The sequence below is a fragment of the Oratosquilla oratoria genome, chromosome 3, assembly GCF_046742065.1.
Source record: "Oratosquilla oratoria isolate Oo_2021 chromosome 3, ASM4674206v1, whole genome shotgun sequence".
Lineage (NCBI taxonomy): Eukaryota > Metazoa > Arthropoda > Malacostraca > Stomatopoda > Squillidae > Oratosquilla > Oratosquilla oratoria.
The window spans coordinates 41,433,031-41,448,123 of NC_134779.1; the positions used below are offsets into that span (position 1 = coordinate 41,433,031).

The 15,093-nt window shown below is 38.7% G+C and overlaps 1 protein-coding gene across 2 annotated transcripts in view; it reads right to left on the minus strand.

The window, feature by feature from the left end:
* The window catches only part of LOC143022089 (uncharacterized), a 65,378-nt gene that overhangs the window by 26,992 nt on the left and 23,293 nt on the right, over window positions 1–15,093 (minus strand). For both annotated transcript variants that reach the window (XM_076180082.1, XM_076180073.1), the window contains exon 2: window positions 1,755–1,956. In XM_076180082.1, the coding sequence (XP_076036197.1) occupies window positions 1,755–1,956 (202 nt within the window). The remainder of the gene's footprint in view (window positions 1–1,754; window positions 1,957–15,093) is intronic.

Below are 15,093 nucleotides of genomic sequence, written 5' to 3' on the forward strand. Positions count from 1 at the left end.
CGTAATTCCCAAGAAAGAAAATATTGGAAGTCAAATAGCAGTATTTTCATTTGCAAAATTATATACGGCTCTAGTATATTATGGCACTTGCTTCTCTCAATCTACAAATTACCTCCACCTTTACTCCTCCCTTTCTTGCCACACGTGATCCCAAATACCTAAACCTATCCACTTCTTCCAGCCTCTCTCCTTTTAGGCTTCTAAGTCACTGCCACCCTCTATCCTAGTACATCTCATCACTTTACCCACATGTACCTTCAACTTTCTTCTACCACATACTTTCCCAAACTCCGTCACTAACTCCCTTAATCCTTCCTCTGATCCTGCCACAACCGCAGTGTCGTCAACAAACAACAACTTGCTCACCTCCCACTTTTCTCCACCCTCTCTTTAACCACCTCCAGTCCCCTGCCCTGACCATTACTCTCGCCTTTACCTTGCTGCATTGCGATTAACCCAAGGCAGTTGGCGGAGGCAGAGATGAGCGTCATCCATGAGGAGCTGAGATCGAAAGGGGGGTGGAGGGGACTGAAATGGGTAGGAATAAGTACGTGCTTCTGATTTGGCTACCTCCCTTACAAGTGGTGGATGGGAGTTAAAGCTCTCGGTATATATACATAGTTTATTATGACCTTGTTAGGTTATATACAAAGTTACAAAAATACATTTTATCAGATATTTTTTTTTTCATTTCAACTATGTTGTAATCATTTAAGTATTTCCGTATATTCATAGAAGCACAGTAAATTTTACAGAAAAAATTCGGAAACATTTTAGCATCAAAAATCTTTTTCGTAAATTTTACAGATCGTTTTTACAATGTATGACTGGTGCGGTCAATTCAAACTATAATGAAATGGACTGCAGTCGACTTGTTTTGTAAATAAAAACGAAGGCGGGACACAGTGTCCCATACCAAAACTGATATCATCCTTTCACTAAATCTGCACTAAAATCTTTACCCCAGATAACCTTCATCAAACCCTCTAAATCGAAATTCATTTTGTCCATTTAATTCCCTGTGCCATGGGCCTGTACTGTACCCTCTTAATCAATCTACATATTATCATAAATTATAAATTTTATATACAAAAATATTATATTTACTGTGTGTATGTGTGTGTATATATACATATATATATATATACACACATATATATATGTATATGCACATACATATATATATATGTATATATATACATATATTTAACATATATGTATACATAAATATATATATATATATATATATATATACATATAAATATATACATATATATATATATATATATATATATATATATATATACATAATACAAACACACACACGATTCGGTGGCGCAGTGGTAGCGATCGCAGCCACTGTCACAGCAGCCCGGGTTCGACTCCCACCCAAACTGAAATAATTTCAGTACCGCTGCGCTGCGAGTCGTCACTCCAACTCCCATGAGCGGGGAGCTGTGTCATACGAGCTGTGAGCTCTCATCCGAGAGGATAACTGTCGATCACGAGCCCATCACGTTATCCAAGACCATGGTGAATCTCACACACACACATACACAAACTAATCTAAAAATTATATTTTACTCAAACACTATTGTCCCACACTACCACATGTTTCGATCCGCATTTGTTTTCTCCCACCGACCCTTCTTCCAGTCCGCATCATTTTCGATTTTTTTTTTCTTTCTTTTTCCGTGACGACTTCAGCACGGCCATTCACCTCCTGACTCACTCACACCTCAAAGACGACTCACCTGTCCCATCCTTCCTCCTTGCTGAGGTCAGCCTCGACCAGTTCAAGTTCGTGCTTGGCGTCAGGTACCAGGGCTTTCAGAGCATCCACCTTGGCTGTGTTTTCTAGGCTGCGGACGGTGCCTCTCACCTTGTAGCCATCCTCAAGGAGAAGTTTGGCCACGTGACTCCCGATGAAGCCGCTGACGCCCGTCACCAACACTACTGTATGGAAAAGAAAACGGGGGATTTATTGACAAGGGTCGCAAGATTTACACAAAGAGCTGTAAAGGTACCTTAAATATAACTAAAATTTATTCACACACTTTTTCTTTTTCCTGTTAAGATTTGTACAAAAAGAAGCCTTTGAACTAAGTATCAAAATGTCATTATGTAAATTAGTTTGACCAAGTTAAGGTATAACATACGTTTATTTTTTTTTTTAGCTTTAGTTACGGGGACGACACTCGTTGTTTGGTTTCTTTTTAATATGAGACATAACATGCGACACAGTTTCTTATTTGGTAATGACTTTCTTCTAATTATCAGCAAAGACATCTAATTATGTAAGTATAAATTATGGAAGTTAATGGATGGCTATGATATTTCATATCCGACCATTACTCAACTAAAGGCATATTCATACATCATAGAAATATATTCCTATATTCTAGATATTATCAATTAAATTGTTAGAACACTGGTTAGAGGAATCTAGTGGAGTTTCCATGAGCTCCGTTTCGATCCTTTTCCATGGACATTGCATATAACGGATTCATTAATTACATCTCAGTATGTCAGAATTTATTCACATTCTTCTGGTGTGTGTGTGGTTCACCATATTCTTGGATCATGTGCTGATCTCTTGATCGAGTTATTACCTTCCCAGATGAGAGCTCATATATGGCCGATCAATCGGGAATTGCTGTGACCTTACAAATACACACGACTCCCCGCCCACGAGGAGTTGGAGTACCAGCTCGCATATAACTAAATATCTGTATTACCAAATCAAAATACATATGTATTTAACGAAGAAAAAAATTAATTTGTATGGATAAATAATTTTTATAATTTAGAATTATTGAAATACATATATATATATATATATATATATATATATATATATATATATATATATATATATATATATATATATTATAAGTGTATTTGGGCAGGAGTTTTTCTCTAATGCATATATCATTAAAAGTGATGGCTAGTTTTGCATTAATTATTTTCTTATAGGTATTTTCCATATACCTTATTATAGATTTATGTTCCTTAGAAAGGAAATCTATGACTTGGCTGTATGTAGTCATATTAGCTAGATCGCGATTTCGGGTTCTAGACCCTTCTTCAGTAGCTATTGGGATGTACTATCTTATAGGATAAGAATTAATCCGATGAGTCTAATGAAAGCTCTAAGTTTTATACTAAGCCTTCAAACTGGCTAATCATACTAGGGGAGGTCATCCGGTATTTCGGGCAGTGACGAAATGTCACGTGCACTAGGAGAGCCTCCGGGTGCGTGTTGTGGCGGGATTTTGTCTCGTGTTTACACTGGTGGTGTTTTGTCCCATATTGGCGTTTGTGGTGTTATGTCTCGTGTTTGGATTTGCACCAGTTTGTCTCATGCTTGGGAGGGCTCTAAGGTCGTCTGCTTGTTTATTTAGATCTGGGCTTAACTCCTTAATATATAATGCTTCTATTGGGAGCCGTCTATCGTCAGTACATAAATCCAAACTTTCAGTGTTTTCCTCTAGGTTCTCTCTTGATAGCATTATGCCATGTGCTTCTTTTAAGTGGTTTTTAGGGGCTCCAGATGTCAGGTGATATGAGAGGCGACGGGACAACCTCATTGTAGTCATGCCAATATAGGTGGATGGGAGGGCTTCACAGTTCCCTCGTGTACATGTGAACCTATAAATGACATGGGATTTCTGAAGTTCCCTTTTCTCTTGTTGGGGGCTGTTTCTAATAAGGAGGTGGCTAGTTTTCTTGGTTTTATAATAAATTACCAGGTTGAGTATTTTCTCTGGATTGACTGGTTTGATGTTTCTTTTGATAATTTGTTTCATTATGCGTTCATCTTCTTTATATGCTGAAGAAATTTTTTATTTATAATAGATGTTAATTTTCTCTTTTTTCTGGTTATTATTGTTGTTTTTATGCAAATCCTCCATTATTCTCTTTATTTGGTGGCTTATCTCATTTTTTGTGGATTGTAGACTGTAGGTGGTGGGAGTGTAGGGAGTTAGGATGGAGCACAGTTTCTTAGCGAGCTTGTACGTAGGTGCAGGGATTTGAGAAATTATGGGACGGAGTTTATTGCCAGGTTTGTGTTTTTACTGTTCCATAGCAGTAACCCATACCATACTCGCCTGAAAGTTTGTCAAGTTTTATTTTACTGGCAGCATTATTCCCTTCTATTAGTCGATTAACCTTTTTCTTAAGTGATTCTGTAGGGTCCTTGTTGATCCTTTTAAACTTTGTTGTGTCATTAATAATGGTGTCTATCTTTTCTAAATACTCAGAGGTGTCCATGAGTACATAAGTTGCTGCTTTGTCTGCTTTCCTGATGGTGATACTATGGTCTGATTTTAACTCTTTTGCAGCTTCGATATGTCTCTTGTCAATTAAATTGCTGTTATATTTTCCTCTGGATTTATTAGCTTCGGCAATAACTTCTTGTTTAAAAGTGGGTGCCATTCTCTGTTTTTCAGAGTTGTGCTTGGAAGAAAAGAGACACACGCAAACTTGCTCGCTGGCTTAGCAGAGGCCCACAATTCAACTCTGATTCAGAGCCCTTAACTCCTCGCCAGCTGGTCGCGGGAGAGGAATTGGGGAGCCTCTCTTGCCGACCGGCCCGCACCCACGCCCTAACCTCTTCGATGACGCTGTCGAGCGGGTTTACACTTCTGACATTTACATGCAATTCCCAAGTCACGTAATTCTCTGCTTTCAGAGTTGTGCTTGGAAGGAGAAAGATAAAACAACATCCGCTTGCCTGCCCAGCCCCCTTGCACCGCCATTGGATCCACTCTCCTGACTACGCTTCGGATATCGCTCGCTCATCGCTCAAGTCCAACCTGGGGCTAAACAGGAACGCTCATGCCCAATCTGGGGCCAATCAGGAACGTGCTCTCTACACGCGGGAAATGAACTCTACTCACTTCCCGTATGATACATACACACATTTCTCACGAATATAGCCACGCCCCATGTACAAACATCTACACATACTTTTTCTCGACTAAAATTCGCTTCCTTTCTAACTTTCTTCTCTTATACTACATCTTCTCATTTCAGTTTACCTCCCACTAAAGATTTTTTCCGTTTTTCCACCTTTCTCTACTACTACGCCTACCATTTCCTCAATTTTTGGTGATTCTAATCCCAGGCGTCGGCGCCGCCGTCCAAGTTCCCTGCCCATTTCTCCTGAGCCACGACCACTAACCGCCCCTAATTGCTGACGAAAAAGCGCGCTGGCAACAGCTCTCTTTTATACACCTACTATCTTTTCATTTTCTTACAGACATTCTTCCCCTTCCACAAAAACCGATCCCGCGCGAGCGGGTAGTCTTACCTAGCAAGTCGCAAGTCGCATCTGCTGAAGAGGACCACAGAGAGTGGTCGAAATATACAGTTAATTCTATTCTTCGACCGTTTCCTTTCTCCGACAGTGGGATTTTTTCATCTTACCTATGTGTCACGACATAGTACCCCTCTGAGATATGTGTATGTATATATATATATATATATATATATATATATATATATATAATATATATATATATATACATATATATATGTATAATATATATATATATATATATATATATATATATATATATATATATATATATATATGCTTTGTTGAAGTCTACAGCAGTAGTAGCATTGTTCAACTTGTAAGAAGTACTCTCGATATTTCGAATGAGAGAGCGGAGGTTGGAGGTCAGGGTATTGATAGAATCTCCAAGGTACATGGTGTTTACTCTAGACGTCTTTCGACCCAATCAGAGGTCATCTTCAGGAGTTACAATATACACTGGGAAAACAGGAATGACATACGAGGTGTGGCGGGGGAGATTTTGTACCCGCGAAGAAACACTGGGACAGGAAGTCATACGAGGTGTGGCGGGGGAGATGTCGTGTCCGCATAGCTACCCACGGAGTGCCGACGGGTTCCCTGTAGGTTGCTGGTTGGGCTTCCTCATTGATGGGAGTGAAACTTCAGGCTGTAGCTGGATATTGATGGAGGGTTGATCCAGACGAATAAAAATTGATTCAGCCATCCTTAATCTCCTTCTGTCTTGTTCACGATACATTATTGTTGTTTGTGTTTCTAGTTGTTGCCTGGTGAGGGAGTGGCCATGTGTATTACTAGAGTGACGGAGTATGGCCCCGTCCTGCAAATGCGCCGTAATACTTTTTGACAAGGTGGTAGTAGTGGAACCTATATATCGTGAATTGAGGCGACTGCAGTCACCAAAGTTGCATGGAAACTCGTATATAAGGTTCACTTCTTGTAAAGGCCTTGTCTGTGGGAGGCAGCTATTTTTCATGATGAAGCTTGATGTTATTTTTGTTTTGTAGAAAATAATGAGCTTCAGGATGGCATGGGGGTCTGTAGGGATGACATGTGTGCTGATGATCTTTCTTAAAGCCTTTTCATCTTCTTTATAGGCGGAAGACATGAAGTTTTTATAGAAGAGGGAAATATGACAAGGTTTTTCTGTTGCAGAGGGGGCTTGTGTCACGAAACTATCTAGATGTCGCTTTATTGTCTCATCAACCAATTGTTTTGAGTAACCATTATTGGCAAGGAGTTGTGAGACTCTCTGCAATTCAGCATGGGTGGAAGTCCAAGTAGAAGAATGTGTGAGGGCTCTTTTAACAAAGGAATTTATCACACTCCTGCGGTATTTCTCTGGGCACTCGCTAGCACCGTTGAGACAAAAACCCAGGTTTGTAGCCTTCACATATACTTCGGTGGAGAAAGAGTGAGGGCCTCGGTGAACTAAAACGTCCAAAAAGGGGAGTTTATAATTGGCTTCGAGTTCATGGGTGAAGTCAAGGGAGGAATGACGTTTAAAGGTGCTCACGATTTGTAAGATACTGTTCTCATTTTCTGCACTAATGAAAACATCGTCTACGTACCTTACATATACAGATGGTAGAAGTTCGGGGTGATGCAGAAAAATTCTCCTTTCTATGGTGCCCATATAAAAATTAGCGAAGAGGACGCCTAAGGGGGACCCCATGGCAACACCATCAATTTGGACATACATATTACCATCAGGTCCATAAAACGGGGCTTCTTTGGTACACGCGCGAAGGAGACAGCGTAGTGTATTTTCAGGTATCGCCAAGGGGGTGTCTCCTGCTTCTCTGTCGTGGTAGATCCTACTACAAATCATGTCAATAGTTTCATCCACGGGGACGTGGGTGAAGAGACTGACCACGTCCATAATACCGATGACGCCCGAAGGTGGCGTAGATCTTAAGATGCCGAGGAACTCATCTGAAGAATTTAGACTAGAAGAAATAGGGGTGTAAGGGATGATAATTTCGTTCAGGCGTTTTGCGAGTTTGGAAGTGACAGAGGGTATTTGTCTGATAAAAGGGCGACGAGGGAATCCTTGTTTATGGATCCTGACGTTCCCATAAGCATAACCAAGTTTGTAATCCCCATCAATGAGAGAGAGTTTAGGCGAACCGACAGTACTATTGTTGCATCTTATTATACGGTTAAGACGGGTATTGAGGTCATTTGTAGGATTTTTCGTGATCTGCTTGAATTTTGTAGTGTCTCCCAGTATGTTCATAATTTTGTTCATGTAGTCCTCTTTGTCCAAAATCACAAAGATGGAAGATTTGTCAGCCCGACGGATTACAATGGCGTCATTATCTTTTAATTCCTTAGCTGCAGCTTTTAATTCAGGACTGAGGAAAGAACTGCGAAAGTGCCCTCTCGATGTGTTGGCTTCTCTGATAATTTCAGCTTGGAGGTCTGGAGACGTCGTAACCTTTTTGTTTCGCTCTAGCTGTTGAATGTCATCCAGTAATATCTCCAACTCGATGGTATTTGACTGATAATAGGGCGAAGAGGGAATCCTTGTTTATGTATTCAAAATGGCCTCCTTCCAAAATATACCTACTGTCACCAGGCCAACAGCAAAAGGACTACGCCAGAAGAACGTTTGAGGTACTTGAAAGAAGAACTAGAAAAGAAAGAAGAAACCGTGACTAACCTGAAATCTGAATTAGTCAGCTTGTACCGGAAATGGAACGCAGCGAGTCCCCCTGAAGAGGTGCGCTCTAATGTCAATAACGCACTTGCCTATGTCACTAGTGCTCAACTTGACGAATCTAGAAATAAAACAGGTCGGAAGCTTTCTGCCTTATATGGTGGGCCCGTCGCGGTATCACACCAGATTGACCAGTTCATCAACTTTAGCATCATGAATTTAACAGAAAACCAACGGAATTCCTAAATCTGGGACTCAATTGTCGTTACATCAACAAACACAAATCTGTGGATAAACAAATCGAGTTGGAGATATTATTTGATGATATTACCGCGCGGGATCGGTTTTTGTGGAAGGGGAAGAATGTCTGTAAGAAAATGAAAAGATAGTAGGTGTATAAAAGAGAGCTGTTGCCAGCGCGCTTTTTCGTCAGCAATTAGGGGCGGTTAGTGGTCGTGGCTCAGGAGAAATGGGCAGGGAACTTGGACGGCGGCGCCGACGCCTGGGATTAGAATCACCAAAAATTGAGGAAATGGTAGGCGTAGTAGTAGAGAAAGGTGGAAAAACGGAAAAAATCTTTAGTGGGAGGTAAACTGAAATGAGAAGATGTAGTATAAGAGAAGAAAGTTAGAAAGGAAGCGAATTTTAGTCGAGAAAAAGTATGTGTAGATGTTTGTACATGGGGCGTGGCTATATTCGTGAGAAATGTGTGTATGTATCTTACGGGAAGTGAGTAGAGTTCATTTCCCGCGTGTAGAGAACACGTTCCTGATTGGCCCCAGGGTGATTAGGATTTTCTTCACCATTTCTTCGTCCAGGTATGTAAATGCCACTTTGATTGTTCTTATTAAGTTGTAAGTTTCTCAAAAAAAAATTGTTTATATGTTTCTCAGGTGACATATTATTCATAACAATGACTCCCAGGTCCTTCTCATTTTCTACTTTTTTTATTCCTTCTTCTCCCAAATTATATGATCCTGTTATTCTGTTTTTGCTTTTTCCAAATTCCATTATACTACACTTTTTTGTATTGAACTCCATCTCCCACTTCCTACTCCATTCCTGTACTTTATATAGATCTCTCTGTAGTGATTCACAATCTTCTTCTGTTTTCACTCTTTTTAGTAGTTTTGCATCATCTGCAAAGAAGCTCATATAGCTTTCAATTCCTTCATCCATATCATTAATATATATAACAAACATTATTGGGGCCAGTACTGTTCCCTGCGGAACACCGCTTATTACTTTATCCCATTTTGAGTGTTGGTCTCTTATCACTACTCTCATTTTTCTTTCTTGCAAAAAGTCTTCCATCCAATTTAGTAGTTTTCCCTGAATTCCTCTTTCAGTTTCTAATTTCTTAAGCAACTTCTTATGTGGTACTTTGTCAAACGCTTTCTTTAGGTCTAGAAATGCACAGTCCGCCCATCCATCTCTTTCTTGTATTATATCTATTAGCCTTGAATAGAAACATATTAAATTGGTGACGCATGATCGTCCTTGTCTGAATCCAAATTGCCTTGGATTTAACACTTTGTTTTTTTCTAAATATTTTACCCATCTACTTTTGATCATTCTTTCACAAATTTTTGCTATTGTACTTGTTAGAGAGACTGGTCTATAGTTTGTAGGTTCTTTATTTCCTCCTTTATATATAGGTACTATATTTGCTTTTTTCCAATCTTCTGGAACTTTTCCTTCTTTCAAGGAACTGTTTAGTATGCTATGTATTTTGTCTGCCAGTTCATTCCTGCATTCTTTCAGAATCCAGTTTGCTATATCATCTGGTCCATGCGATTTTCTGACATCAAGATTACTCAAGTGTGTCAATATTTCATTCTTTGTTACTTCTATTTCTTCCATAGGGGGGACTTTCTCTTTCCATTCAATCTCTTCAGGTTGTATGTTCTCCCTTGTAAACACTGATTTAAAATGTTTGTTCATAATTTCCGCCATTTCCATTTCCTCAGTGTATTCAACTCCCTCTTGTCTTAATTTCTCCAAGTCTTGTTTGTTTTTCAGTTTATTGTTTACAAATCTGTAGAATAGTTTTGGTTGATCTTTACACTTTTCTATGACATCTTTTTCATATTTTCTCTTTTCCTCTCTGCACGTTTGTACATATTCATTTCTATAACAGGTATATATTTTCCATTTTTCAGGTCTTCTGTCTTTTTTCCATCTGGTCCAGGCTTTGTCTCTTTTGTCTTTTAACTCCCTACAACTTTTGTTGTACCAGCATTTTACATATTCTTTTTCTTGTTTTTGTCTTGGGACATACTTTTCCACTCCTTTTTTGTAAATTTTTGTCAAAATATTCCATTTCTCTTCCACTGACGTTTCTTCTTTGTATATTTCTTCCCAGTTTTCTTGTTGAAAGAATTATCTTATTCTATCAAAGTTTGTTTTTTCATACATCATTCTTCCTTTCCTATATTGCTCATTTCTTTTCATATATTTTTCTTCATTAAGTTCCAGCTCAATCAATATGTGGTCACTTTTACTTATTGGTGTTTTATATTCAATCTTGTCCACTATTCTAGGTTCAGATGTAATTATTAAGTCTAGTCTCGATGGTTCTTCTTCATTTCTATACCTGGTGTTCTCCTGTATCCATTGTGTCATTGTATGGTCAGTAATCATCTCAAGTAGAGCGTTTCCCCATGAGCCGTCTCCACCCTTTACTGTCATTTCTTCCCAGCAGATTTCTTTGCAATTAAAGTCGCCCATCATAACTATTCTTCCTCCATCTTCCATTATTTTATCTAATGTTATCTTTGTGTCCTCTAACATACTTTTATGCCATGAGGCTGTTTTTGGGGGCACATAATTGATCACAAATTTTCTGCTCTTCTTATCTCGGTCTTCCACTTCTATCATAATCATCTCTACTGTATTCTTTCCATGTTTGACACCCTTCACGTTTATATCCTTCTTAGTCAGGAACATAACTCCACCCCCTTGCTTTTTCTCTCTGTTTTTAATCCAATAATTATATGCATCATGTCCTATACTGTTGGGTGGTAGTGGGCCTTTTAATTTTGTTTCTACAATTCCCATTATGTCCGGTTCTTTTTCTTTCAAATAATCATTCAGCTCATTCAATCCTGTTATTAATCCATCTATATTTGTGTAAGACACTCTTAGTTTTCTGTCACTTCCATTGTGTTCTCTGTTTCCCTTTTGTTTTTCTCTTGTATGTCGAACTGCCTTAGTTTCATATTCACTACTCTCCAATAGAATCTCTCTTTCTCTGACTCCGTTCTGTTCTCGTTTTTTGTCTTAGCTTCAAGTCTTTTCTGCTTTTCTTCCTCTCTTTCCTCTTTATTCATTTCCCTTTTTATCCATACCTTTTTATATTGTTCACTTGTTGCTAGTTTCCCTGTTTTGGATAAGATATTCTCTGCCGTCGTTTGTGACCTGAATTTAATCTTAATTGGTCTGGTCTTATCTGTACTATACTTTCCGAGCCTGAATTTTTCCTCAATTTCCTTCATAATTTCTGGTTAATCTTCCTGAACTAATTTTAGTAAACTGCTTACTTTTTCATTTTCCTCATTGGTTCTTGAGGTTCTATCTGGGTTATGTTTCTCTTCCATTCCTAATATAATTATACATTTCTTTTTGTCAGCTAAGTCTCTTACTATATTCTCCTTCTGTCTCATCACTTTAATAATTGAGTATACAGTTTGTTCTCTCATTTGCTGTTTAATTATGTCAGTAAATGCAACTTTACTGTTTTCTTTAATCGACTTCCCTCCCTCTCTGTTTTCTTTACTATTCCTCTTCAATTCCTCATTCTCCACCTTTACTTCTTTTAACTGTCTTTTCAGGTTTTCTATTTCATCAGTTAAGTTTTTGTTCGCCTTCTCTAGTTCTTCCAATTTTTCAACCCTTTGTACAATGTTGTTAACATGACCGAACCTACGCTCCAAGTCCTCGATCATCTTATCGACCTTCTCTTCTAGTCTTGTCAGTCGGGGGGGGGGGGGGGGGGGGGGGGGGGGGGGGGGGGGGGGGGGGGGGTTGTGTCCCCCCCACCCTCTTTAAATCCCTGGAAAATATTCTCATCACTTTCTACTGTATTGCTCTTATCTATACTTCTAATCTTTACATTTTTATTAGACATTTCATCGTCACTCAGTTGGTCGGGGGGCCGTTTGTTTACCTTTCGCCTGTCTGCCTGGGCCAAGTCTACTCCTTCCTCATTTCCTTCCATTTCCCCCAGCAATCCCTCCCCTTCTCCTCTTTCCCTACTTTCCCACTACCCCACGAGCAATTTTCCCCCACCCTGCAAATACAATAGGCACTTCTCTTTGCTTTGGGATCCACGAAACTTCAATTTTCTTCAGAACGTCTTCTATGCCGTCCGTTCGTTGAAGTGTGTGTGTGTGTGTGTGTGTGTGTGTGTGTGTGTGTGTGTGTGTGTGTGTGTGTGTGTGTGTGTGTGTTTGTGTGTGTGTGTAATAAAACTACTTGGAATATAAAGTGCAAGGTGACCGAACGTTTTCGGCTATTTAAGACATTTTCACCTTTGAAAATGTCTTAAATAGACGAAAACGTTCGGTCACCTTTCATTTTATTTTTCAAATGGTTTTATTACACATTTTGCGAATCACGTGTTATTGTGATTTATTCGCATATAATATATATATATATATATGTATATATATATATATATATATACTGTATATATATATATATATATATATATATATATATACTGTCTATATATATATATATATATATATATATGTGTGTGTGTGTGTGTGTGTGTGTGTGTGTGTGTGTGTGTGTGTGTGTGTGTGTGTGTGTGTGTGTGTGTGTGTGTGTGTGTGTGTTTACCTAATTGTATTTACCTAGTTGTATTTTACGGGAAGGGGAGCTATGCTCGTGGTGTCCCGTCTTCATATCTCGTTTTATCCAAGATCTAAGAATATAAGGTCTAACCACTTCCGACCGAATTTCGAGGGAGTTGGCGCAGCGAGCCCGTGAACGTCACTTGGCTGTTCAAAGTGGGGTTAGCGGGTCCTATAGCTGTCAGTTGAAGTTGGTCCGTCGTTCGAAAATGACGTCGCCTTCGCTCGCACCGCTCCACTCAATTATTTATATTCTGACAAATATTATATAAAATATATATAATATATATAAAATATTATAGTTCCTGTCTATATATATGAATATATAATATATATGATATATAATATATATATATAATATATAAAATATTATAGTTCCTGTCATCCTTGGCGTTTCACAGTTTTCTTCAATGTATCACAAAGAGAAAATGGACGCATCTAAATGACGTCAGAAACTGCGCAGAACTACTCCAGCGATTAGACCTGTTTACTTAGACCTTGGTTTTATCTAGACTGCTTTTAAATTCGTGTATTGTTTTTACACACACCACTTTCTCATCTAACTTATTGCAAACATCTATCACCCTGTGGGGAAAGCTGTTCTTTTTTTAGGTCTCTTCTATAACTGTCCTTCTTGATTTTCTTTCTGTGTCCTCTTGTATCTCTGCTATCCCATTTTATTAGATCCTCTCTATCAATACTTTCTATGCCTTTCACGATTCTGTAGTCATCAAGTCTCCTCTCTCTCTTCTTTGTTCTAATGTCTGTAGTTCAAGATTTGCTAGTCTCTCTTCATGTGATAGTTCTGAAAGTGTAGGTGACAGTTTCGTAATTGCTCTTTGTATTCTTTCAAGTTTTGTTATATATGTATTTGGTGACCACGTCGTCGCTGCATACTCCAATCTTGGTCTTATCAAAGTGACCAGTATTTTCTTCACCACTTCTTCGTCCAGGTATGTAAATGCCACTTTGATTGTTCTTATTAAATTATAAGTTTCTCCAGAAATCTTGTTTATATGTTTCTCAGGGGACATATTATTCATTATAATGACTCCCAGGTCCTTCTCATTTTCTACTTTTTTATTTCTTCCTCTCCCAATTTATATGATCACACTATTCTTTTTTCGCTTCTTCCAAATTCCATTATACTACACTTCTTAATATTGAATTCCATCTCCCACTTCCTAGTCCATTCCCATACTTTATTGAAATCATTCTGTAGCGACTCACAATCTTCTTCAGAGTTCACTTTTTTCAACAATTTTGCATCGTCCGCAAAGAAGCTCATATAACTTTCAATTCTTTTATCCATATCATTAATGTATATAGCAAACATTATTGGGGCCAGAGCAGTTCCTTGTGGAACTCCACTTATCACTTCATCCCAATTAGAATGCTTGTCTCTTATCACCACTCTCATTTTTCTTTCATGCAGGAAGTCTTCCATCCATTTCAGCCGTTTGCCCTGTATTCCTCCAGTTCCTAATTACTTTAGAAATTTCTTATGTGTCACCTTATCAAAAGCTTTTTTCCAGGTCTAGAAATGTACAATTAGCCCATCCATCTCTTTGCTGTATTACATCTATTAACCTTGAATGGAAACACCTTAGGTTTGTGACGCATGATCGTCCGTGTCTAAATCCAAATTGTCTTGGGTTTAGTATGTTGTTGTTTTTTCCAAATGCCTTACCCATCTAGTTTTGATAATTCTTTCAAAAATTTAGCTATCACGCGCACGCGCATGTGTGTGTGTGAGAGAGAGAGAGAGTGTGTGTGTGTGTGTGTGTGTACAACACTGAATGGGTCCCAGTGAACAGATATACATTTTTATAGACTACAATACAGTTTAATTCTAAGCCAGCAACATTGAGTGACTCGAGGAGGCCAACATACAGAAATCGAAACGTGGTACAGCCAAGGACTCGAACCAATCGGTTAAGTCACTAACATTTGTCACGTGCTAGTGCAGGTTCGAGTTCTTGGCTATGCCACGTTTCAATTTCTGCATGTTGGCCCCCTCGAGTCACTCGATGTTGATGGCTTAGAATTAAAGTGTATTGTGGTTGATAATACATTATATATATATATATATATATATATATATATATATATACACACACACACACACACACAATAAAACTCAGCCATCGCGAAGCCTCGATCCAGGGTCCATCGAAAGAGCTGGAACCAGGTATGATCTAATAACCTAAGACGGGAAGGGCAACCTTTTTGTGCACGCGTGCCAAAAT